This window comes from Podarcis tiliguerta (genome assembly GCF_965153285.1).
Source record: "Podarcis tiliguerta genome assembly, chromosome: 7".
NCBI classification, from domain to species: Eukaryota; Metazoa; Chordata; class Lepidosauria; order Squamata; family Lacertidae; genus Podarcis; species Podarcis tiliguerta.
In genome coordinates this window covers 40,060,212-40,086,992 of record NC_139540.1, presented here as the reverse complement: position 1 = coordinate 40,086,992, position 26,781 = coordinate 40,060,212, and the positions used below count along the sequence as shown (strand labels likewise).

The window sequence follows — 26,781 nt, the reverse complement described above, 5'->3', positions numbered from 1 at the left end:
CCAGCTGTACGCGGGTCATTCAGTAGTACTCTGCAGATCTTTGAACTGCTATGCTGATCTAATCTGGTCTTTTATCCTTCCTTCCTTCCCCTCCCCCCTTTTAAAACGAGTGTTCCTTGAAGCGTTTCCAGTCTTCATGCAGCGTAACATTAGCCCCCATAAAATATCTGCATTTACAGGAGACTTCAAAGGGCAAGAGAGAGTGTGGGAAGCACTGCAATATTCAGGAGCATTTCTTAGCATTAACAGTGAACTTCAGAACAAGCCAGATAATTGGATTGTATAAAATGCTTGAAGTGTTGTGGCATTCTGGATTTATATTTGGGGAAATACGTTGGCAACTAACCAGAAAACAACCACCCTGGCAGGTATGAAGGCCCCTTGTTTTGAAAAATATATGAAAAGTCAGTAATCCCATGCCTGTCCAATTTTTGCTTTAAAAAAATATTAGTTTTATTTATTTTGCCTTTGCATTCATGATGAACCAGAGGCCAAGCTGTATGTGTGTGTTGTAGTAAGGATGCACAAGCATTTCAAAGAGTTGTCCGCCTGCAATTCTTCATGGTTTTGTGACAACTTCCTTCAACTGTTTACAGAAAATAGTGCTCAGAAAACAATGCTTGGAAGAACCTGGTGTTCCCATTGAAATCAATGGAGGTTTAATATCCCCATTCATTTCAATACACAGATTTGCCCAAAGCTTCAGGGGTGAGTTGCTTCTGATGCAACCCTGCAACTAGCCCTTTGAGGGTATGCAGCAGGTTAAAGTCTCGTATCTTCCCCCACCCATCACTTGAAATCAATGGCGACCCCCCTCTGATTTCTGTAAGCACACTTAAATCCACTGTACACTTCTAAAATAGCTGGTAAGTGTAGTAAAAGTGACCCAGCACTGAAGAGCCTTGGGACTAGGGGGTCTTAAGTGGTGAGTTGCTCTTTGCTCCATGCCAACTCATTCTTTTGAACAGGGATACCTACATATTCAAGCACCTCTGCTTTGACTGCTCACCTCATCCCTAGTTGTGCAGATGTGAGAAACGACTATCAAGGACAGTGGTACCTCTACTTACGTTCACCTCTGGTTACATATCCTTTGGAATATGTATGCAGCACACCCGGAAGTATTTTTCTAGGTTTTGCCATGCACACATGCGCAGAAGCGCTTTGCGCACTGTGCACATGCGCAGAAGCAACACCTCTAGATACGCACACCTCAGGATCCAACCGGAGCTCTGGAATGGATCCCGAGCACAAGCGGAGGTACCACTGTACTGCATCACTCCTAGTGGTTGTCTTCTATCCTAAGTCACTCCCTCACAAGTGATAGCAAAAAAGGAGCCAGATTAGCAGCCTTGCTCATTTACTGCTCTGGCCCCCTACAGGAGGCTGAGGTTTGAGCTTGCTGTTATGGCCAGCCCAGCAACCTTTTCGAGGTAGAGTACCCTTCTGAATGAACAAGCAGCAACACAGAAAAGGGGCAAGGAATAAGTAGCAGCAGCTAAATCAGGAATAAGTTCCTTGAGTGTGGGTGTGTGAGAGATACTGAGACAGAGGGAGGAAGGGGGTTTGTGTATCAGAGCAGTGTGAGAAAACACATCCATGTGTGTGTCCTTATTTTTGAAGAGCAGTGTACAGTGGGTAAATACTTGATCTGTATATTACTTCATGACCACATTACGCCTCGTATGTGGTCTTCATCTGTAATCTAGCCTGGTTCATTTTCGTAGGTGAACTCTGCATGTGATTTGGGTTCTTGGCCATGGATTCATCTTTGGATACTCCTTTGCCCTCCTTCAAAGCATTACATTTTTAAAATAGATTTCTGCATAGATGTGTGTTATACATCTGGTATATGTGAAATAGCTGTGTAGTTATATAAACACTCTCATGCCTGGTGGCCACACCTGTACCACACACAGGTGCTAGATTTTTGTTTTTCAAGAGCTGGTAAGTCTGCTGGGGTAGGAAGGGAGATCTAGAAGAAAGAGTGGCACATTCAGACTTTGGTTTGACTGCATAGAGCAGGCATAGGCAAACTCAGCCCTCCAGATGTTTTGGGACTACAATTCCCATTATCTCTGACCACTGGTCCTGTTAGCTAGCAATCGTGGGAGTTGTAGTACCAAAACATCTGGGGGGCTGAGTTTGCCTATGCCTGGTATAGAGCAATCTAAAATTAAAAGGCAGGAGGAAATTCAACTTTTGAATGAAGGGTTAGTTTGTCCGAATTATAAATAACTTAATAAAATGCAAGCTATGGGACTAATTTAAAATAGGGGGGGATCAAAACATTTGAAAAAATCAAAAACAATGGCAATACAAAATAAAATGTTTGTCCAGTAACATATTACTTGGAATAATTGATGGGATAAAAACTAGAAATGGAGCAGAAATTTGTCCAGTTTAATTTTGAATGCAAATCTACCTGACATGCACTTCTGAAACCAATATGCAAACCAAAGCATAGCTATATTCATTTTTTAAAAATTGTGCTTCTCTGGATTTTGCAGTGCAGTTCTCCAACCAAAAGTGTGTATAAAAATGTATACATTGGGGAGGGGTTGTAAAAAAAAATCATTATAATGAAGAAAATTGCTCACAAAACTGTGTATTAGGTGAAATGCTTATCTAAATGTATATGAACTTTCCTGATATCTGAGCTTGGGATTAGCAAAAGAAGAAACTGACAGATTCATTCATCCCTTATGAGAACAATTATTTGTCTCTTAAGATTTTGCATTCCATTCTGTGCATTTGAACAACCCTGTTCAGCTGTAATTGGAATACTCTAACTCTACTCAGGTTTTCCCAAAAGTGCATGGACATATACAGGACCCAACCCTAGTGCCTAGGGACAAAAAAAATCCATTTCTCAATTAGAACATGCACACACCCCGAATTAAGAATGTTAGGCCTTTCTATGCATGGAAAAGACTTTAGCTTTCATTTTCACAAATCAGTGTCAGTAGATCTGCATGCTAAATTTAGAACTGAGGTCATTTGGCACATAACTGTTAAGTGGGCTGTCAGAAAGCACAGGGAACCCTGTTCTGCATTCTGCCTACTTAGCAGAGGCAAACACACAACCAAGAAGAATAGATAGCCTGTAAGCAGCTTTTCCTTTGCATGCTTTTACCCTAGGTATTTTCTTTCAGTGGCATCTAGGGGCACTCCTTTAAAAGTATTAAATGGCAAAAAGAAAAGATAAAACAAGATGTGTTTCCAGTTAGCATGAAACTTGTGGGTGTAAGAAAATTGCACCTTCGTTTTCAAAATGGAGTTTTTAAGATTTACTCCTGGATAAGCATGGATTATAGAGGAACCCAGGATACATCTCTGCAGAGGATATGCAACGGCTGGCAGAGAAGACAGAGTGACAAAACTATTGCCATTATTGCAAATGGCAAAATGGGATTCAAGGCAGAGAACAATACAGATGTCATAACACACATATTGCCTAATTCCTGGTGTGGCTATTCTTCCTTGATATGCATCCAGAAGTCCTGATGTTGAAAACAGATTCTGGAGCTGAGTTCTGGCACAAATCTAGATTGCTTCCCATTTAATATTTTAATTTTGGGTTGTAGTTTACAGTAGGGGTGCTAGTGACATTCAGATAAGGCTAAATTTGGATTGTAGACTTGAGATACCACTTAGGTGGAACAGCAACTGAAATCGAACCTGGCAAATGCATGGGCTCCTGGAGAGGAGGTTGTGGTCATTTTACTCCCCCATTCTTGCTACTGCCGTGCTGTTCTAATCTAAGCCATGGTCTGGTTTAGTGTGTTGTCCAAACCTGGGCTCATGGTATGTCCCGGAAGGAGAAAACCACAAGCCCAGATTTGGAAAACAAACTAAACCAAACCTTAGCTTAGCTTAGCAGGAGGGCTGCTGAAGGCTGCCATCTTGTCTCCATGAACACTTAAATTTAGGTGTTCAAACTAAGCCATGGTTTGGCTTAGTGTGATTTGCAATGCATCTTATTAGATGACTCAGCACATATTTAGCAAAGCCCTGTAATTGCTTCTGCTCTGATCCAGAAGCTTTGACAGATACTCACTTCAGAAATCCAGATTGTCCAGACATTTCCTTAACAGAACCCTGCAGTTCTGTTTATATGTTGCTTGCTGTAATTTTACTTCTATAGTGCCTGTGGTGTCTTTCTAAAGCCTTTCACATATTCTTATTTCTCAATAGTTATAGCAGCAGATCATCAAAAGTTAAACAACTTGACTGCACTGTTAGCTTTTTTTTTTTTTTAAAGGATCCAGTTATGTTCCAGATTAAAATTGTAATGTGAATTCATGGAGTGAAAGCAATATGTACTTTTAATTGAAAGAACATTCTCTCTATAGCTGTGGAATGGAGGCTGTGCGATATGTTTGGTTAATTGGTTACACTTTGCTCTCCTGAGTATTTAGATCAAGGCAGAGTGAGATTAAACAGATCTTGCTTCCTTACATAGGCTGCATTGGTTTACAGATTTTTAATTATTTTACTGTATTGACTTTCTTGTGATTATTGCTGCTTATCTGCAAATCCTCAAGCCATACTTCTATTTCAGTAAATTTACTTCCTGAAATTAATCACAAGATCTACAGGGATGTGGTTATCTTGCTTTTCAGATAGGCCTCTACATTCTGATCACATTAGCAAAATCTAGACAGGTCTGGGGAGCTTTTGGCCTTTCAGATGTTGTTGAACTGTGACTCCATCAGCCCCAGAAAGAATGACCAATGGCCGTATGCAGCCTTGCTTAATTCCCTTCTCAGTTTTAATTGCTCTAGTAAGATGACCCCTGGGGAGTATATCTTACTTTAAGAGAAGTCCCTTTGTGTAACGTTCATATTAGATAGGGTAACTGTCTGTTGATCAAAGATGCATCCAGTTTTTCCCACAAGGTGGGTCAGGATATAGAGTCAAAGGCTGCTCTAAAGTCCATAAAGGCAGCATATAGAGAGGTTGTATCACTAGAGCAGCCTTTCTCAACCTGTGGGTCCCCAGATGTTATTGAACTACAACTCCCATCACCCCTAGCTAGCAAGGCCAGAGCTCAGGGACGATGGGAGTTGTAGTCCAACAACATCTGGGGACCCACAGGTTGAGAACCGCTGCACTAGAGGAATATTTTCTAATCAAATGATATAATATGAAACACTGATCGATAATAGATCACCTTTTCCTAAAACCAGCTTTTTTGTCTGCTAGAATGTTCTCTTGCTCCTGCCAGTCCAAGAGCTTCCAATGTAACTGTCTTGCTTAGAACTTACTAATGGTATTATGTAGACTAATCGGTCTGTAGTTTGCCAGATCGTTCTTTGACCTTTTTTTGAAAATGGGAACTATAACTGCCAACCTTCAATCCGGGGAGCTTGTCCATATTGATTGATGCAAATAAAGAGAGAGGCCAGAATAGGCGCCCAGAAGCCCAAATTGTTTTTAATAACTTGTGGTGGGATTAAATTCTGCTCTGGGGCCTTCCCTGATTTTAGTTGGGCTACAAGACTATAAATTTCAGACACAGATACAGGCTGCCATATTGGGAGATGGTCCTTAAGATGGCCAGGATCTTCTTTTCCAGAAATAGTATCTGAATATAAGTTTTAAAAATACATTTCCCAATTAGTTGAAGTAATAAGACATTCTAACCGCTTTGAGCTTTTAGATTTTGTAATTGGTATTTTTATCTTGCTACTGGTCATGGGCCATAATAAAACAACTTGATCTGACTTGACTTGACATGGTCATTGGCCAGGAATGATGGGAGTTGTACTTTGGCGACATCTGGAGAGCCAAAGATTTCCCATATGTATGCATATTTGATACAGTTTTTTAGCTGTGTGCAGCCTCTGAACTTGGTGAAACTTGTTTCCATATGTGTGAGTCGAGTTGGGGGGTGGGGTGGGAAAACCCATTACACCAACTTGTAAACAACATACAGTGCTCTTTCTCGAAACTCATTGTCCAACTAAGTATCTAGAAAGCAAAACCAAACGTTTAACCCAAAGTAGCTTTCATAACTAAGAATGTTAACAAGTTTCTTTCACTAGTTTGGAATGTTGTCACTGTGAAACAAATCTGCTTTTGCTCTGCAGCTATTTCTGTTCTTGCCAAAAAAGTAACATCATGTATACTTTATTGCAAGATGCTGCTGTGTGGGTCCCATCTGTGAATTTGTGGAGAGCTTGTTCCTCAGCTGCTACCTAGTAGACTCCTAAGATTCTGATGTGCAGACCCTTTTATATTATAATTCTTTTGGGAAATAGCTTTCTGTATGCAAGTGGTCATACATGTGAAGGAGTGGGATGCATTAAAGTGAAGGCAGTAACTTTTATTTCAACAAGAAAGTATTTGCAAGTTGTGTATTCAGATAAGCACATCTTTTATATGGTGATATGGGCCTCCATCCAAAAGTGTTCACACATAGTTATGTACTCACTTAATCCGCAAGGATATTCCTGTCTCCACCCATCAGTCAGCTGGCAAACTATGTCGGTTCTGACTTCACTGATTACATAGAGAACAGAAGGAAGAAGTGCTTAGATTTCGCCCCTGCCCAGACAGATGATCAGCGTTTTGAGCTCTGGCTACACTTACCAGCAGTGCAAGAGGTGTAGGTGTCAGGATGCTGTCAGTGGCTGCTGGCTGCTTGCTCAGGAAAGTATAAAGACAAGGAAAAGATTCTTACAGTCCTTTTTTATTTCAAACTTTACAGAGAGAGGCTGTAGAACCCAGCCTCTTGGATAATGGCGGTGTCCTGAGTGAACCTCCTCCCCCCTCTCTCCCACTTCCTCATTCATCGTCATCATCATAATCATCTCTACGGGTGCTGCTACATGCCTTCTGTCTTTGAGTTCTCTGCTCTCCTACTTTTAAGGCTTGCCAGGTTCTGGGAGATGGAGGGTCTGGAATGCTTTCTAATGACAACATGTCAGCTGGGTGTATTTTGGCTCTCCCATGATTTCCCAACTTTTCCCTTCTACTGCCTCTGAGCTACGACCTCCTTCAAACCCTTGTTGTAAATCTATACTGTCTTCCTCCTCCTCCTCCTCCCTGGAAGGGTCAGGATGGGGAGGCGGCCTCCACTATTACTCCTCCTCTGCCCAGTCGCTGACAGTAGGAGTACTGGGTGTGCTGTCCCCAGCTTACCAACTATACCATGTTCTTCTTTGGAAACTGTGTGTGTGTGTGTGTGTGTGCATGTATTCTTGATAGAAAAATAATTCGTGCTCAAAAGCCAGTTGTCTGGGATCTCCTCTGGCTGTGTGACACACCCACATACCCACAAAGATGACCATGAGAGACACTCAGAGGTCATAGCAACATCAGCTGCCAGGTTTTGGCTTTGTTGCAAACGTTTAACAAACTTGACTCCTAAGCTAACAAGGCCATGTTGTCTTACTGAATTGGACGTAGGGGGAGAACTCCCTCACCATACCTGAGCTGAATTTAACAGGGGGAAGAAGCAATGTGACACTAAAAATTTTCTGGGCCGTGGGAGTGGTGCTGAAGAGAGATGTAGAGTTAGACTTCTCGCGCACACCCCTCCCATTGCAACCAGCCACATACATACAGCAGTTTCCATGTACAATTTAGTGAATCAGAATAGCATCAGACAGATAGAACTCTTAGCAGCTTAACAGAAAGTTTAATCAAATCTAGACAGTGTATATCATGTGTTCGGGTAACACAAATTCTGTGCCAATCATGGCTGAATTCCTTATCCTGTTTAGATGGTGCATGTTAAGCAAATTTGCACACCCTTAACATAATGCAGCATGCTGATTCTGTTCTGTTTTTTCTATTTATTCTACTCTTACCAGTCATAGTAAAGTGTTATAAAGGGAACTGGAGCTTTGCTTCCAGCTTAATCGTTCTCAGCAACCCTTCTGCCCTTTCTGATTATCACCAGGTTTGTTCATTTGTCTTTTTAAAGAAAGCTGTGTCTTTTGGGATAAAAACTGAATTCTGTGCCTGACAATAAGATTCAGGGTTCTTATGGCATTTGTGTAGAAGGAGAGATACATATATTACCCAACTTTATATCCGCCTTCTGTGCCTGATAGGTTCTATAGATTTGTTGGACACTTAGGCCATATTCACACCATACATTTAAAGCAGTATGATAATATTTAAACAGTCATGGCTTCTCCCAAAGAATCCTGGGAGCTGTAGTTTCGTAAAGGTTCAGAGAATTGTTATGAGCCCCCTATTACCCTTCCAGAGCTACAATTCCAAGAATTTCCTGTGAACAGAGATTGATTGTTAAACCAAGCTTGAATTATTCTTTTATCAGCTTCTGAAGGCTGTACGTATTAGTGACAGTATATACTGTGAAGTTGGTCAAACTGCAGTTATGTCCCTTTGTTTCTTTCCTTTTTTTAAAAAAAGGAAAAAAACCTAAAACTTCAAAAATAGCAATATTTGGCCTGCTGTTCCGAATTAGTTAAGGAGTCTTTTTGTGATGACACTTGATAGGCCGCGACTCTGTTTTTGTATGTAAACAAACATGTAATGGAAGTTAACGAAAAGGAAGGGTTAGTTTGCCAGATCTGGTTAATGACTAGCAGTGGTATAATCTGCTGTCTGTTGCCTTCTGTTCAGTTCTAGAAGCAGTATAGAATTTCTGCATTCTAATTGGGTCAAAAAGAAGTTACCACTCATGCATGTAGCCAACACAGCCACGTTTGCAAATACAATCTGTAACCCAGCCTGCAAATATTGAAAACATTGATGACTAAATCAATACCCCAGAGGAAATAAAGCACATTATGCTATCAAAGGAAATACTGGACCACTTTCAGAAAGATGCCCCCCAAAAAGTATATTTAATGCTGACAGCTCTGGTTAGGGTCCTTTGCGGTGACAACTGATGACTTTTGGAACATTTTTAAAATAGTTGCTTCCTTCTCCACAGCAGTAATTGTCCAGTACTAACAAAGGAAAGAGTACCTTTTAATCATGTGCAGAGTTCTGTGGTTTTCCTACTCTGAAACGTCAGCTGTTCTCTGCACCATGGGTGTGGTACCTCTAGTTTTCCAGATGTTGCTTGCCTCCAGCTCTCATGAACCCTGGCCATTGCCCATCCAGCTGGGGCTGATGGGCGTTAGGGTCCAACAGCATCTGGAGGGTGAGACGTTCCGGTCTCCACAATAATGATAAGGGTAATGGCTTCCATTTGTGGAAATGACTTCCAGCATTGAGCCCTGTGCTCTCTCAGCTAGAGATTTAATCCACCCTTATGCCATAAATCCTAAATCAAGTACCTTAAGAACAAATAACCTCTATTGCCCAAAACAACAACAACAAATCCATTAATGCTTTTAAAACATTTACTGAACAACTTCTGAAGCATTTAGTTTCAATCTCCCTGAATCCTACTCTGGCCTTATTATGAACCAGCGATCATGGTTTAAAACAAATTCTGGCTGATTTGAAAACAAGTCAACTTCAACCCATGGGTTATGAAGCTGGTTTGTTCAACCAGAAGTTGTTTACAGATCTCTGGTTTGTAAGTGAGGACAAACTAAGATGCATGGAAAGTGAAACTATATGCAGCAGATGTCCAGGTCCTTCTGGCCATGTAGGAGAAGGAGTGTTCAGTGCGACATACATGAGCCTAAACTAGATATTGTTCAGACAGCACAAAACATGTTAGTATTATACGTGAGAACACAGTCATTGTTACTTACCTCTCCTAACAAAAATAGCATATTGAGGAGGGTGTGCCTGAAGCAAACATTTGGTTTGTGCAGTTCCTGGTATGGGCTCATTTTTGTGGTTCATAAAAGGTTAGTTTCCAAAGCAGTTATCTTCTAATTATGTTATTCTTCTTCTGATCCTCTTGCTTATGGCTTTTAATACTAGGTAGGGTTATTGCTACATGCCTCTTGAGGGCATATCTTCCAAATCCCATAACGTGGATTAGTATTCTCTTAACATGTTGTTCCTTTTCACTGTTTCATGTGATGACAGGTTCTACTTCCAAATCAGGTTTGAGGAGTGTTCTACATTTTGTGTAAACTAACCGGAAAGGTTCTGTAGGCAGACATCTGCTTTAAAGAAACATTATACTTTGAATTGGGAAGAGAGGGGGGGGGTTTAATAAGTCAACCGCCTGCAGTCCTCCTTTCTCTCTTCTCCCCATCTTCAGTATTTGTATAGAAGATTATCATGAAATTGGGTTTCTGAATAGGAAGGACAAAACAGATGCCAGGGAGAGGGAGAAACACAAGTATCTGTCATTGGCAACAAAGCTAGCCGAATATTAAGGGACAAGGAATGATGGCCTGTGAACACTACCGTAATTGAATAGTGCTGATAATGGGCAAGTGGTCTGTGCCGCAGTTGTATATATTCAACTTGGCAGGTGCAAACACATGTACAAGTTGTCCCAATAGCCATGCACACACATTTTGTGTTGTAAATACCTGTAAGCAGTGAATTAAGACAAAAAAGGATTTGTGTATATATTTAGCAAAAGCTCCACTCATCTCAGTGGAACTTCATGTAATGGTGTATAGGATTTTAATGCTGGCTGGTGGGACTTGCACCAGTTTGAGGAAGTCTGAATGAGAACTCTGATCCTCATCTATACGTATGCAAGCTGAAAGCATCTGCCACCCCACCATCATTATTGCTTGTTTCTGTTGTTTCTATTTATTTCTATATCTTTTGGCCACAAAAGGCCCCCAAGGCAGCTCACAAAGGTAACACATAAATACAAAATTCAAGTAATAAAAACCCCACAGCAGCTTACAAAAAAATTTAATACTTCAAAATGTTATAGTTAAGAAACAACGACTAAAAGCCGAATGCATTCATATTCCTGACGAAAGGCAAAGGGCAGCCCCCCCCCCCCAAAGAAAAAGATGTTGAGAGGGAGCAGGAATAAATCCTTAGGGAGCAGCTCCTTCTTATAAGGATCTCTAGCCAATGGGTTGAGGTGGGACAGTTGGAAAACTTTGACCCTTGATGGTCTAGCACGTTCTCCCCACTGCAGCTCATCATCTTGAGAACTCAAAAACAGAAACCTAGCAGAACCTTTCTGCCTCTTCAACGGAGATCCTTCTCCAGTTTGGTGTCTTTGCCTCCCAGCTCCTTTTCATCCTTGCCTTATGCTCAGTAGTCCTTGTCCTGGTTTCCTAACAATGGAAGTGGCTTCTTGGAATTGATGGCCACGGACTAGAATTTGTGAACTGCGATCAAATTTACACTTGTTGCTACTCATGCCATCCTGTAAACCAGGCATGGGGAAACTGTGGCCTATGGGCCAAATTAGACCTTGTAGGGGGTCCTGGTTCGGCCCATGATACTTTTTCCCCAAGTCACCTGCCCTACACCTGACATCATAGGATGGGGCAGGTCAAAATGTGACTGCAGAGGAACCACCAGGAAGCTTGAAGTCCACTCCCAATTGTGCCTTGGCAAGCAGGGCTGGCTGCCAAGAACCACTGGGATCAGCTGCCCTGTCACAATGGCTCATGGGGGGAGCTCAGGCTCTGCCTGCCTGCTAGATCCTCTTCCCACCCCTGCTGTAAACAAAACACAACCTAAGAGCATTAGTCTGATCCAGCAGCGCTCTTCTAAAGTCTCATCTAGTCTAGTAGTCTATTCTCACAGGGGCTGACCAAATGCTTATGGGAAGCTCACAAGTAGGATGAGTGCAATAGCACCCTCTCCCTCATGAGCCCCAACATCTAGGATTCAGAGGCATACAATCTTGCATCCTCTTTGCTAATTGCAGATTCCTGTGCCTCTATTTTATGCATGATTTAGAAGAACGTGTCATACAAAATCAATGGAACCTAAATCCAATGGATGTGTCAAAGAACGTAGAGTTGGAAGGGACCACCGAGGGTCATCTAGTCCAGCCCCCTGCAGTGAAGGAATCTCAACATGTGGTTCCCCATCCAGTTTGCCCTTATCTGTTAATGATGCTGATTTAACTAGAAAACCTTCTTAAAAGATTTGCCCAGTGTATGAAAATAACCCTGCATTTTGCATGTATTCAGTACCAAGATAAGATACAGATTTTATGCAGCAGATTGTCTTCTGTGAACAAACGTTTACCATTTCAGTGACTTGCATTGTGATTAATATGCTGTGTTTTCTTGTTCTTGTTTCAGGTGCAGCTTACTGCCAGTTCATGGATATGTTGTTCCCAGGCTGTATTAGCTTGAAGAAAGTAAAATTTCAAGCAAAGCTGGAACATGAATATATTCATAACTTCAAACTTCTACAAGCATCATTTAAACGAATGAATGTGGATAAGGTAACTATAGAACATGTTATGACATAGTTTTGATAGGATAACTTATAGTCATATTTCAGAGATGTGTTTTCTGGCTCACTATATTTCTCAATTTTTATTTCATTGATTTATTCGAACAATTTTTATCCAGCCCTTCAAAACATATTCTCTCTCTGTCTAGCAAATCTCAAAAGAAGAAGTAGTAGCAGAAGTAATAAAGTAATATTACTCTGAAGATGTCTTAAGATGAGGCTGCTGTCTAACTCAGCAAAACAGAATAAGATATATGGCACTGGATATTGTTTTGTTAGACAATGTATGGTTTTAGAATTCTTAAATGAATTGGCACTGAAATGCCTCAGTTATCACTTTAAATCACTGGTGTGTCTTGCTTTGTTTTGTGCAGGTTATTCCAGTGGAGAAATTAGTGAAGGGGCGCTTCCAAGACAACTTGGATTTCATACAGTGGTTTAAGAAATTCTTTGATGCTAACTATGATGGGAAAGAATATGATCCAGTGGAGGCCCGGCAAGGCCAAGATGCTATTCCACCGCCTGATCCTGGTGAACAGATCTTTAATTTGCCAAAAAAATCTCATCATGCAAACTCTCCTACAGCAGGTATTACCATTGTTGTAAACTTCTGGTTTTTTCTGCAGGTGGATTTTGTGAACGGTACAATAATACAATTGCTTTAATACAGAGTATAATTAGAGGGGTAGCTTGAGTTGTAAAGAGGGGACTCTTTTGCACTTCACGTCATCCATGGGCACTGTGTCATAAATATTTTGAAACTGAAGGGGGGGTATGATGCCCCATAGTGCTATATGAAATTCCAGTTATGATGGTGCATAAAGGGACTGATAGTATTTTATTTTAGGTAAGCATAGTAAATCCAGCATAGTAAATCCAGCCTCGTAGTGCTGCTCTTTGGGATACTTAATTTTTAGCTTTTCTCTTGCCTAGACATGCCCCTAAACCACACACCTGGCAGCATCGATATGATATTGTTGGCATCAAATTATGAGCCCTTATCTTCCACCACGCACACCTTTAATCTGAAATGTTTCTTTTTTAAAAAAACACACCCCTATTTCCATTGGTATAAAGCACCTTGCTGATCAGTTAGCACTATGGTAGTGTGCCTATTTTATTTTCTCATTAATTGCTTGCAATTTATTTTGTAAAAAGGACAGAATATCCACTATGAAGCTCCCACGTGAAGGATTTTAAATGCTAATATGCTTTAAATGATATAAATCTTTTGGCCTTTCTTTTTCTGTTCCTTATAAAAAGCTGTGCTATGATTCACTAGAGTACTAAATCGTAGGTAATAAATCCCTTGGAGTCCTTTTGTACTTAAAGGAGAGCAAATTCCTAGCTAGCGTTCCTGCTGATAGGCATAGGAGGTATTAAGAAATAGGCTCCTCTTATTTCTTATTCACGTTTATCCTTACAGGAAACTGCTAGCATAATCTAGTTTTATGGTGATTGGAAAGCTTCCACATCCTAAGTGCTGGCTCAGTAATAGAAAATATATCAATATATGTTTATTTAAAATATGTTTAGATGATCTACTGTAGATAGATAGATAGATAGATAGATAGATAGATAGATAGATGATAGATGATTGCTAATTGGGATGTGGGGATTCCATTTAGTGATTATTTTTTTGTCTCTTATTTGTATTGGTGATACAGTGGCAACAATGGGTAAAACAGAAAAATTTGTGAGTCCAAAGCATTACTTTTATACAGGTCAAATGTGTCACTCAGGAACCACAGGCAGAAAGTTGTTTTGGTTTGGTTATGATTTAAGTTAGTGAGCCACATATATCAATACCCGCTGAAAGGTGAATGGGCATGTCTTGAGGTATCCCTCTAATGAATTGTTAGGGTACCTGTTTACCTTTCTGAAATCAGGAATGGACTGCCAAAGGGCTCATTTCATGCTGGTGAGGGAGAATAGAAAAACCAGAATAGGTGAAGTGATGGAATAACAAAGGAGGGAAGTCTTCCACTAGTGAGCAGTTCAGATATTTTACAGGAGCAACCTCTCCTTCCCCCCAGCAGCCTACTGGGTAAGAAGATTGAGAAGGGGGAGATACAGAGAAAGAGATGGGGAGACAGAGATGAAAGAGGGTGGCAGAATTTAGGAGGGATAAAAGGGGTAGTCCTACCAACCAGGGCCATCTTCAGCATATCCGGCGCCATGGTTCAAAGATCCCTCCAGTGCCACGGCCCCCCATTTCCCAGAGTTGTCAACCTTTCCCCAAGCCTCTGTGGGGATCGCTCTCCTCCCGTGGAGGCTTGGGAAGGAAATTGCACGCCCGCCAGCCATATGGTTGACAGGGCACAGCTGGCATGTGTGCAGGGAAAGGGGAGGCTGCCAGCAAAACCGCGCAGCTCCTGGGGTGCCCCTGAGATGCCAGCGCCCTGGCGCAACGCACCAGTAAACCCAATAGGAAAGACGGCTCTGCTACTAACCATTGTCTTGGGCTCCTGTCCACCACTGACATGCAGTCCCTGACTGGGTGGTGGTGAAGCATTCCTCATTTATGCTGTAATGATCACTAAACTTTTCTGGAGAGTTCAGTCACCTGTTGTGCAGCATATAGATCTTCCTTTGTGAAGACATTCATTTGAATGCTGTCTGCATAATTTTAAAAAAGATTGGCTGGCTCTCTTGCTTTTAAGACCTTTAATTGGGCCTGATTGTAGAAGGCTATTTGTATTCTGAACAGAAATAAATAGGAGTGATAACTACCTATAATGTACATATTCTAGACAGTCTTGAAACTGGAACATTATTAAGCCACTCGCTCCGCATCACAAGACGATGTAAATGCATTGGACTAAATGGAGTGATAGAGGGTGCCTCTGCAATTTGCACCAGCTTTTCCCTTCCCATTATTCTCCCCCATGCCATATTCCACAATGTTCAAAAGATACACCCACCATTGGAAGGGCTTTTCTGGGGCACTGGATGTTCCAGTGTGAGGGAGATAGGGGAAAGGCCTGCCTTCATACTTCATTGCACAGAAGCCTTCATCCAAGCTCTGGTCATGGAAAGGGCAAGAGTGTGGAAACAGAAGCTTGCACATTCTTATGAGAGCGGTGCTATGCTGGACTCCCAACTCCCAGCAGGGATGGCTTTCATTGGGGACTTAAGCTTTTAATAACACAAAGAGGAAAAACGAAAGGGGTTCCCCAGTTCTTCTGAGAGCGGGCCAGGCAAGGGCTGCGTAATAATAATAAAAAAGCCTTCTTGGCATTAATAAGGCTTTGGGTTATTGTACTCCTGTTAGTAACCACTAGAGGGCATGCAAGGACAAGCAATAGTAAATAAAGCCTTCTTTTTTGACTGGGGAAGGGGAAGGGAGCTACTCCCCCTTGTCCTCTGCTCTTTCTCTCCCCAAGAGAGGGGCTCTCTTTGAACCTCCACAGCTTCCCAGTCTTTCTCTTTCCCTTGGTTCCCCTTCTGCTTTGAGCAGCTGCTAAAGGATATCTCTGCTACCAAGCAGCCTCAAACTGTTTCTGCTTTTGTGTAGCAAAACAGTGTGTCCAAACTGACCCTTTGGCCTTCAGCACATCATAGTCCTTCCTTTCTGTTCTAGCTGCAAGCGTTGGCTTGCTGAGATGAGGGGTGTGTTGGCTTAAGGAAGGGGGCAGCTTGATGCGAGGGAGACCACTAGTGTGGCTCGCAAGTTCTTGCAGTACTCCATTGCTTTCTAAACTAATTAGAACACGGGTCAGCAAACTTTTTCAGTAGGGGGCTGGTCCACTGTTCCTCAGACCTTGTGGGGGGCCAGACTATATTCTGAAAGGGGGGAAATGAATGAATTCCTATGCCCCATAAATAACCCAGAGATGTATTTTAAATAAAAGGACACATTCTACTCATGTAAAAACACACTGATTCCTGGACCATCCATGGGCTGGATTGAGAAGGCGATGAGGCCACATCCGGCCCCCCGGGCCTTAGGTTGCCTACCCCTGAATTAGAAGTTATGACTAATCATTTGGTAACCATGTAATCGAGTGGGTACTAGAACACCACCAGGCGGTTGCTATTGTGCTGCAGTCACTTGAAGAGGCAGAAAAATGCCATCCTTGCCATTATTTAGTTGTTAACAGCTTTAGAGCAACCTCCGAGAGAGGTGTGCCTGGCTCAATAGCAGTCCAATTCAGTGGGGTGGAGCCTTCTTCCTGACAGGGGTGTTGCTGCATCTTACCTGGATAGGGCAGGGCAGAACAGTGGTGAGGTTGGTGCTGCACAAGTGCACCAACAAAGCCGATCAGTGCTCTGGTTGGTGTGTCGTCGTCATTCCCCCCATATGTTGGAAGGGTGAGCCACCTCCACCACACAGGCCCATCCTGGCCTGGTCCCTTTGATGCTTTCTTTTCAGAGACAGTTTTATCCCGGAGAGCCTTTGTGGAATACTGCTCTGAACTAGGGCTTGGTGGCTGCTGCAACAGCAGCTCCTCCTCCTCAAACGATTTGATCTAAGCTTTTGGGTTTTTTAAAAAGTTAGCTTGTGTTCTGTGGCTTTCTGGACTGGGAGTTATAATATGTGTTCTGCTTTAATAATTATGAGTTGAAGTGTTGCATGATTATCTTCCAAGCGGTACTGGTTGGGAATATTTACATCCCCGGGGACGTCTGATAATTCTCTTGCATATGTGCACAATGCACACACAATATAAGCTGATTTGGCTGTGACCTTTCGCTCAGCATGATAGCGGTGTTAGTAAAGGCAAATCCCACTTGAGTAAGGAATAAAGAGTGCCCATTTTAATCAAGGGTAACACCAGGGTTGCATGTGACAGACTATACATACTTTGAAAAACAAACCTGAGGGTGTTCCAGTTCTTTAATATTGTTATCAGCACAAGTAGTGAGGTGTTAAAACCAATCATGATGTACAAATGTTAATCTCATAGTTGCTTCTGATAGGAAATTTGTAAAGTGGTATAGCTCAGTAATAAAAGATGCATTTCAGAGCATGCTTCCCTGGCTTTTACTCAAATCTCAGTCTTTTTATTCTTACTATGGCCATTTATTTTAAAGAGATAAGGCGTGTTTGAAACATACATGGGCCACTTGTAATTGAGGCAGAAATATGTTATGGCAAAATAAGGGGGGGGACCCTCAAACTTTACTTTGAAAAGCATTACTGTATGTGTATTTAACAAACTTCACTTTAGCTTCCCAATAAAATAGAACTGTGAGACTAAACATGAGAAATACGAACTTCACCCACTTAAATGAATGAAGAATGGCAGAAAATCTCTTGTGCCTTAAGAGGGCAACTGTTCTAGCAAGTCATTGCAGGTCAGGGATAATGCAGCTTGGAAATTGTAGCATAAATAGTTCCTTAGGACTAATCTCTTGACCACCCTGATGTTGTCTTGCCTCTTACTTGGAAAGTAGAGTTGACTTGGTGACCTGGGGATGCTACTGGATAATGTTATTGCTCTCCGGATTGCCTGTACTATTGTGAGTTTGGACAAAATGGTAAAGCAAGAAATTATTTAATACACTACAAAACATTCCTAAAGCTTCCCCAGCCACTCTGGGCGGCACACAGCATATATCGAAACATACTAAAACATCAAACATTAAAAATGTCCTGATACAGGGCTGCCTCAGATTTCTTCTAAAAGTCAGATAGTTATTTATTTCCTTGACATCTGAAGGGTGTTCCACAGGGAGGGCATCACTACCGAGAAGGCCCTCTGCCTGTAGTTAAGCTGTTTATAAATGGTTCAAACAAATAAATATGTTTCGGGCCACAAAAATAATAAGGATGCCCTCAGTTTGCTTTGAACGGCATAGGGAATTATATGGCTCAAATTATTTCATTGTAAGAACGTAAGTGATGGATCACACCAAAAGCTCCATCGTCGAGCATTCTGTTTCCTACAGTCACCACCTAGATGCCTGTGGAAAGCGCTCAGGCAGGGCCTGAGGGCAATAGACCCCTCCCACAGTTTCTTGCCACTGGCATGGAGTCGCAGAGTGCCTCTGAATCCTCAGCTTCCGTGTGGCCTTCCTGACTAGACTCCAGTAATGACTTTGCCTTCCAAGAGTGTAATCCTCTCTGATGGGAGCTAGTGGACGTTACTGTATCTTGTGGCAGTGAGTTCCATCTGTTCCGGAATTATTTCCTTTTGTCTGTCTTCATTCTCCCACTGATCATTTTCTTTTGATGACCCTGATGATGGCAGAAGGAGAAAGGCATCATTTTAGAAACCTCTGTCATGCATCTCCTCTTAAATTGCTTTTTCTAAAAATAAAAAGCCCCCTATACTCTTCCCTTGTAGGGAAGTTGCTCCCAGCCCCATGATCATTTGGTTGTCTCTTCATTTTTAAGCTGGAGATGCCAGGGATTGAACCCAGACCTTCCACATGCAGAGCGTGGGCTCTACTACCAATCCCGATGAAAATATAAACATCAAGCTTTTCAAAAGAGCCCATGTCTTGCATCAGCTTGGTACCCTTGTAAATAAGGTTAAACTGTTTTTGTTCCCCCCCCTGATAATTTCCATAAACTTTGCAGAGGTACAAGATGAAAACTACTGGAGATTAAAAACTATGGTTTTGTGAAAGTCAGGTATACGTTTACACCAAGAAATCCCAATTCAGCACCAAAACAGCAGTAAATTCATGGCTATATAAATACTGAACTATGCAAATTCTATGCTGTTTTCTTGGGGGTAAAGGTAAAGGTAAAGGTACCCCTGCCCGTACAGGCCAGTCTTGACAGACTCTAGGGTTGTGCGCCCATCTCACTCAAGAGGCCGGGGGCCAGCGCTGTCCGGAGACACTTCCGGGTCACGTGGCCAGTGTGACATCGCTGCTCTGGTGAGGCAGAGCCGCACACGGAAACGCCGTTTACCTTCCCGCTAGTAAGCGGTCCCTATTTATCTACTTGCACCCAGGAGTGCTTTCGAACTGCTAGGTTGGCAGGCGCTGGGACTGAACAGCGGGAGCGCACCCCGCCGCGGGGATTCGAACCGCCAACCTTTCGATCAGCAAGCCCTAGGCACTGAGGCTTTAACCCACAGCGCCACCCGCGTCCCACAGCGCCACCCGCGTCCCGTTTTCTTGGGGGGGTGGGGTTAAAGTTTTACATAAGGATTGCCCAGAGGTGTTTGAAGGCTAAAAAGGGGAACGTGACTGAATATTATTAAGTAGTCTTGTCAGAGCAACCTAACTATGGGAGGCTAGCAGCATTCCTTTCATAAGAAAAAAATTGGTTTATGTCCTTATCTGAAGGTGGAAATATATTGAGAAATTGGTATATATGGCATTGACTATCAGCACAAAAACAACCATGTCAGACAGCACAAAAGTGCATGACATCACAAACCAAGCAACAACAAAGCTCCTCCAATGTACCAGCCCACAAGACCAGCTAAATATAAAACATAACAAAGGATTATGAGTACAATATGGGTGGTTCCTCTGAGTGCCTATGCATAGACCATTTTGTGTAAATGTCTTGTTCATGTACTCTTTGCTTGTAGGGATGTCCTTCACTCTGCTAGTCATCCCAGTTTTGTTTATAAGCAATGTAGTTTAAGTTTTTCTCATTCCAGCATTTGCATTTATTTATTGTTGTGGGGTGTTTGCACGTGGTCAGGATTCCTGGTTGCAGCTTTGTTTATTTTTGTGTAGACAGATCTATTAATATTTATTGGAGTGTAAATTTTAAAACAATAGTTTTCATCTGAATACTTATGATTCTGCTGTTAGATATGTGTGGATAAGTCTGACTTCCTTCAGCATTTGCACTTATTTAACAAACTTAAGAATCTGAGAATCCCATTTCTATCCCATTGTTCGTATTCAAATAAGTTAAGTAAGAGCAAACATTCCTAGATATATTTTATATTTTGCTGCTTGAAACATTGACCCTTAGGCCAGTTGCTTTAATGGCTATCACCTCCTTTGGTTTCTTAATTAGATTTTACTAGAACTTTTCACATTTCTTACTACAGTTCCCTTGCAGTGTGACATTCTTAATGGAGTCAACAGAGTGTGTGTGTGTGTGTGTGTGTGTGTTTAGCCTGAAGTGACATTTATACACTCCTTCATTAACATCTAAGGAAAAGTGCTGAATATATGGAGGGGATATATTTTTTTTAATGTACTAATTGGGAATACATTAATTATATAGTAGCTTTAGGACTCCAGCATGGTATTCAATAACACAGAACAAAACAGTTTAGCCAATGAAAGATCATCAAGATTCAGGAGAAAATCTGGTCCTTTCTTTTGACATAATATTGCATATGGTATGCAATTTAAAACTGTGTTAATGGCATGCTTAATCCACATAGCGCTTACAATGGACTGTACAGACCGCAGATAACAAGCAAAGTTCAGGCATTCAAGCTCTTGTGACTATAATTATGCAAGGCAGAAGAGTGGGATCACCCTCTATGTTGCACTTCACATTAAGCCCAACCATGACTTAGCATGAATGTCTAAGCATGAATGCTCCTTGAGGTGAAATAATGGCTGCTGATTTCCCCTGGTTCTCATTCTGCTTTTGCACTGCCATGAACTAAGCCATGGTCTTTCTTGCTCTAGACAAACCATGAGCTGTCAGCCCAAGAAGAAACCTAGATTACAGCTCATAGTTTGTCCTGGAGCAAGACAAACCATGAGCCTGGGTTTGGATAACATGCTAAGCCCAAACCATGGCTTAGTTCAGAGCAGCACAGCAGCAAGAAGACATGGTGAAGAGGCTCCACAGGAGCAGTGTCTTCTCTGGGAGCTCATACATTCACACTAAGCCATAGTTTGTCTTACCATTGTGTGCAAAACAGCTTTTGCCATTTGTTAAACTAAAGTAGTACTAATTTTTAAATTAGTGTTCTACTCAAATTTTGGCAAAAGCCATGCTTAAATCAATTATTGGAAATCTCTCCAAATAAGATATATATATCTGGGCAGTCTGATCTATAAAAGGTATGAAGCCATAGGAATTCAGGCAACATGAATGAGTTCTATTTGGGATTTTTATTATTACTCTAATAATTTGTTTTTGCAGCAAGAAAAATAGATGCTGCAGGGGGAAATCTCTTTAATCCTAATGAAAGTGAAGTAATTATGCTTTTAGGACATGTAGTAATATAATGACTGTGAGTTTTGTAATATGCTTGAAACTTGTTATATCCAGTTTATGCATCACTTTAGGGCAAAAAATAAATTGCTGCTTACAAAAAGAGTGTAGAACTGTTGGGAACATCATTTGTGATGTGAACAAAATTATAAGGAAAGACTCGTGCATCTGAATGAGTCAAAAGTTAGAAGTGGCTAATGATCTGACATACGGGTCAAAGAATATTTTGAGGAAATTGTTTTATTGACAGGTGTAATAAGGAGGTAGGTGTTTGCCACATGTGAAAAACAGACTGGTAAGAACTAACCTTGGCTACCATTTATTGTAAGTGAGAAAAGAGTTTCACCATGAGACTTGGTTCAGAAAATACAGTAAGGCAAATGCTAACACAGGTTTGGCATTTGTGCAGAAGAGACAGTATTACTATTATCATTTAAAACCCACATAAATAGTAAATACAGGCTCATATGGGGAAATATTTTTATGAGGATGACATCTTGTGGATACTGCAGAAAACTTGCATGTGTGAACTGTGTTGAGCCCATCACAGAGATGGCCCAAATTCTTTCTTTCTTTCTTTCTTTCTTTCTTTCTTTCTTTCTTTCTTTCTTTCAAAAAGGAAATTCTAAGATTAAAGAAAAGGTTTGTGTTTAAGAGGCACCCAATGTAAATGTACCAGGAAGGTTTTTGGGTTTTTTTTACTCAATTGTTTTCAATTGTGCAGCATTGTGTTGGTCTGCTGAATCATACGTACATATTCAAAACATACATGAAGGAATTACTTTGTTTTCTCAATTATAAAGTTAAATAAACTGCAAGTTTGATGGCTGCTAGAAAACACTTTGAACAATTTGGGCAATTCTGTCGAGTACGTTAAACATTTTCCAATTGAAATGGTAAACATTGAATGAAAATCAATTCTGCAGTGAAGGCCACAAGTACCATTTCCAAAACATCTTAATGTGGTTTCCCCCCCCCCCCCCAGGTGCTGCCAAATCCAGTCCTGCTTCAAAACCGGGCTCTACACCGTCTCGTCCATCATCAGCAAAAAAGACACCACCAAGCAGCTCAGCATCCAAATCTGATAAAGATTTGGAGACACAAGTCATACAGCTCAGCGAACAGGTAACGTGCTTAAGCCACCAAATGGGAAGCTACCATTTGCCTGAGTGTTTTAGTGACATTTTCTAGGTTTCCAAACAAGGTGATGACAGTGTGCCTTTCCTGATAGCCTTGTGCTGCTAAATGAGTTCTAATAGCATCAAACTTGGCAAGTGCAGCAACATTGTCCAGCTCTAGCCCAGCTGTCACAGAAAAATGCCTTAATGAGAAAATGGAAACAATATGTCTTGCTTCTTTCCTTCCTTACTCACATTTATGTCCATGTTGACCCTCTAGAAGTTCATATTTCCTTGCCTGGAATATCAGTTGTGAAAAGAAATACTTACAAGTGCATATAGCACTAGTTTAAACACTGTCTTAAATGGTTCTTGAGGGTACAGGTGATTAATTGGGAAATAGACACTTGTTTTTCAGAGTGTAAGAGAATAAATTCAATTCTATTTGTGTTTATGGTATGTAGGTATGCAGTGTCCCTAACAATTATGCAGACTGACAAATGCAGCATATCCAGTGTTAAGAACTGCTGTGTTTTTGCAGGTACATTCATTAAAACTTGCACTTGAAGGTGTGGAGAAGGAAAGGGATTTCTATTTTGGAAAGCTAAGGGAGATCGAGCTTCTCTGTCAAGAACATGGGCAGGAAAATAATGACCTTGTCCAGCGGCTAATGGAAGTTCTGTATGCTTCAGAAGAACACGTAAGTCCAAGGCAGTCACTTGCATTTTTCATTACATGAGGAATGTAGAAGATGTGAGCCACTCATGAGTCCATTGCCGCATTTCCCTGTCCACTTTTTATGTGCCTGCCTGCCATCGCTGGGTAAGCCTTGTATGGGGCGGAGAAGTACTCATGAGTCACTAGATATACTCTGGATTTATACATGTCATCAGAGGGGTACCATGTTCATGGAAATCGTTAACTGAGTGTGTTCATATCTGTGCAGTGCAGCAGTTTATCCATCCTTCAGGAAGCACAAGTATGTTCAAGAATAATTAGCAGTAAAGTGACCAGGAAAATACTGGAGAGGTGTCAACATCTTGTGCTACTATTACAGAGATGACTCCTTTCCAGGAACGTTCTGGGTATATTCCAAACACTTTAACTGTAAGCTTCTGCTTTATACCTTAATTCCTTCAATCTGCTGTGGAAGTGGATTCATTGATTCCGATGATCCTTAAAACAGTAGCACATCTAGTTAAAGAAGACAGCTTCGTTTAGCTATGTTAAGCAAGTAAAGCAGCATTTTGCCGTGTCCCTCTTTCCGTGCAGTCTACCTCCTGCTCTTAACTGCGTGTGTGACCATGTCTGGAGATGATAAGCAGATTGCATTCACAAGTCATGAAAATGTACAGGTGGAGCTTGAGACAGAGCAGTTCTCGAAGCCTCTTTTGGCTAGCGAGTATAATGTAAATGTGATTAACAGATACATGGTTAGATGTCTAGTACACAAAAGGGCACAGCACCCATGTGTGAAGACTTTCTATAGATTCAGCAGAGCTCTGTGTTTCTACCTCACCCAGCAAATCTTCCTGCCTGTGTACAGGCCTCCATTTGTCCTGTTGGTCTTCTGTGAGTTCCTTTCATATCCATAACAGCTTGCGTTGAGTGGAAGCTGGATGGAAGGGAAGATCTGATTGAGATAAGAGAGCTGTGCCCAGACCACCCATTTATTCTAAGAGCCTTCTGTATGTATGTTGGCAGAGGAATGGTGCATCCAGTGCCAGACTTGCCATATTTTTCGCTCTATAACACGCACCAGACCATAACACGCACGTAGTTTTTAGAGGAGGAAAACAATAAAAAAAATATTCTAAACGAAACAGTGGATGTATGATTTTTGTGGTTCATGCTGTGGCCACAGACATGTGATCTGACGGTGAGTTTGGGGTAGCCCAATTCAAAAATCCTGAGGATCCATGTGGATCCATGCTAAAGTCGCCCTAAAGTCGCAGGGGCGCTGGAAGTTGCAGGGGTGCTGGGGGAGTGAACGGGAAGCAAGAGAAGGAGAACAAGAGACACACAGAGTATCAATCCTAAAGTCGCAGGGGCGCTGGAAGTCGCAGGGGCGCTGGGGGAGTGAACGGGAAGCAAGAGAAGGAGAGCAATCCCTCTCACACACACAGAGTAGCAATCCTAAAGTCGCAGGAGAGCGCAGGGGCGCTGGGAGAGTGAACGGGAAGCAGCAGGAGGAGAACGATAGCTCAAGCACACACACACACACACACACACACAGAGCCCCTACAGTGGCTAATCCAAAATCGGACAGCAAAAAACTGCAGGCAGGGACAGAGAGCACGGGGTTGTTTTAAAGCAGCCAACCCTGCTCTGCTTCTCTCCCTCCTCCCCGGCTCGGCTCGCTGACAGGAGCCGCTTACAGGAGCCGCTTACACCCGCTTTGCAGTTTCAAAGCGAGCCACGGACTGCTCACAACTGCAGCAGATTCCCCTGCCATCCGTAGGCATTCGCTCCATGACATGCACAGACATTTTCCCTTACTTTCTAGGAGGAAAAAACTGTGTGTTATGGAGCGAAAATTACGGTATGTATCAGCTAAACAAGCTATAGCTTAGGGCCCCACTCTCTTGGGGGCCCCAAAAAATTTTAAAGGGAAAAAAATCTTATATTTCCAAAATATAAGATAAAAAACAAATAAAATAAAACCTACATACAGCAATAGTGTTTTGTGTTGTGGGCCCCACAATGATGGGCCCCACAAATTGTTATTTGCACATTTGTTGTGTGCAAATGGCTTTAGATACCTATTAGGTCCATAAATTACCATATAGCATTTATTCAACACAAGACACAGCGACAATTTGTTGTTGACAAAGGACAGCTGGACATATAAAGGGTCCCATTACCTTCAGTAGCTTAGGGCCTCATCAAACCTAAATTCGGCTCTGTGCATCCTGTAATATTACTACTTGTGTTTTACTTGAGTTTCAGAGCAAGGTTCACCCATGTGCACCACAACCCAGGTTCTTCTTTATTGAAACCTGTGTAAAACTATCTCAGGCATAGGCAAACTCAGCCCTCCAGATGTTTTGGGACTACAACTCCCATCATCCCTAGCTAACAGGACCAGTGGTCATGGATGATGGGAATTGTAGTCCCAAAACATCTGGAGGGCCAAGTTTGCCTATGCCTGAACTATCTTTACCCTAGTGAGGGGCAGTACAAAGCTGTTCTTTAACTTCGCATATTCTTCTCCTAGTTGCCAGCATGCCAGTCTTTGAGCTAAATAAAGGTAAAGGTACCCCTGCCCGTACGGGCCAGTCTTGCCAGACTCTAGGGTTGTGCGCTCATCTCACTCTATAGGCCGGGAGCCAGCGCTGTCCGCAGACACTTCTGGGTCATGTGGCCAGCGAGACAAGCTGCATCTGGCAAGTCAGCGCAGCACACGGAAACGCCGTTTACCTTCCCGCTGGTAAACGGTCCCTATTTATCTACTTGCACCCGGGGGTGCTTTTGAACTGCTAGGTTGGCAGGCGCTGGGACCGAACGATGGGAGCGCACCCCGCCGTGGGGATTCGATCCGCCGACCATGCGATCGGCAAGTCCTAGGCGCTGAGGTTTTACCCACAGCACCACCTGTGTCCCTTGAGCTAAATACCCAAATGTAAATGGTCTGAAATGCCACAAGCTGGAAGTGGATTTTTCGTTGGATAAAGTGCTTTAAATCTTTTACAAGGATATAATTTTGTCTCTGTATACAACCCTCAGTTCTCTTAAGCTTCAAAAACCAGTGCTGCCAATTTGGAAAAATGCATTCACTTAAATGAAAATGTTCCATTGTGTGTATGTGTTGGTGGTGGCAGTTGTTTAAATAGCATCTCATCCCTATTCATATTCTGCAGATGTACCACATCAATGAAAAAACATTATCAATTATTTTTTCTTTTTAAAAACACACTTCTGTTTCGTCTATCTGGATTGGAGAAAAGGTTATTGCATAATGAATGAGCACAATCTTTGCATGCAGAAGGATCTGGTTTAATCCACAACATCTCCATCTATATGAAGTTGTTTGTTACCCCTCTGGGCTGTTCCTGTAGTGCTATTTAAAAAAAGAAGCTGATAATCTTTTTTGATGGTTATGTGATCTGGCCTTTCTCAGATAGTGCAACCAGTAGGGGGGTGCCATATAAGCAATCAGATTTGTTATTTTAGATTGCAACAAAGCCCATTCAAGGTGTGGGGCAGGTGGGATTTGAATGTTGGTGTTTTATAAAGGGCAACACATTAACTTGCATTTAATGAAATAAAGGTGTA

The 26,781-nt window shown here is 41.9% G+C and overlaps 1 protein-coding gene across 5 annotated transcripts in view; it reads left to right on the top strand.

Moving 5' to 3' along the window:
- Positions 1–26,781, top strand: part of MAPRE2 (microtubule associated protein RP/EB family member 2) — a 91,952-nt gene that overhangs the window by 58,601 nt on the left and 6,570 nt on the right. For all 5 annotated transcript variants that reach the window (XM_083451669.1, XM_083451671.1, XM_083451670.1 and 2 more), the window contains 4 exons: positions 12,129–12,274; positions 12,660–12,873; positions 22,374–22,513; positions 23,048–23,206. In XM_083451669.1, coding sequence (XP_083307795.1) covers positions 12,129–12,274; positions 12,660–12,873; positions 22,374–22,513; positions 23,048–23,206 — 659 coding nt within the window. The remainder of the gene's footprint in view (positions 1–12,128; positions 12,275–12,659; positions 12,874–22,373; positions 22,514–23,047; positions 23,207–26,781) is intronic.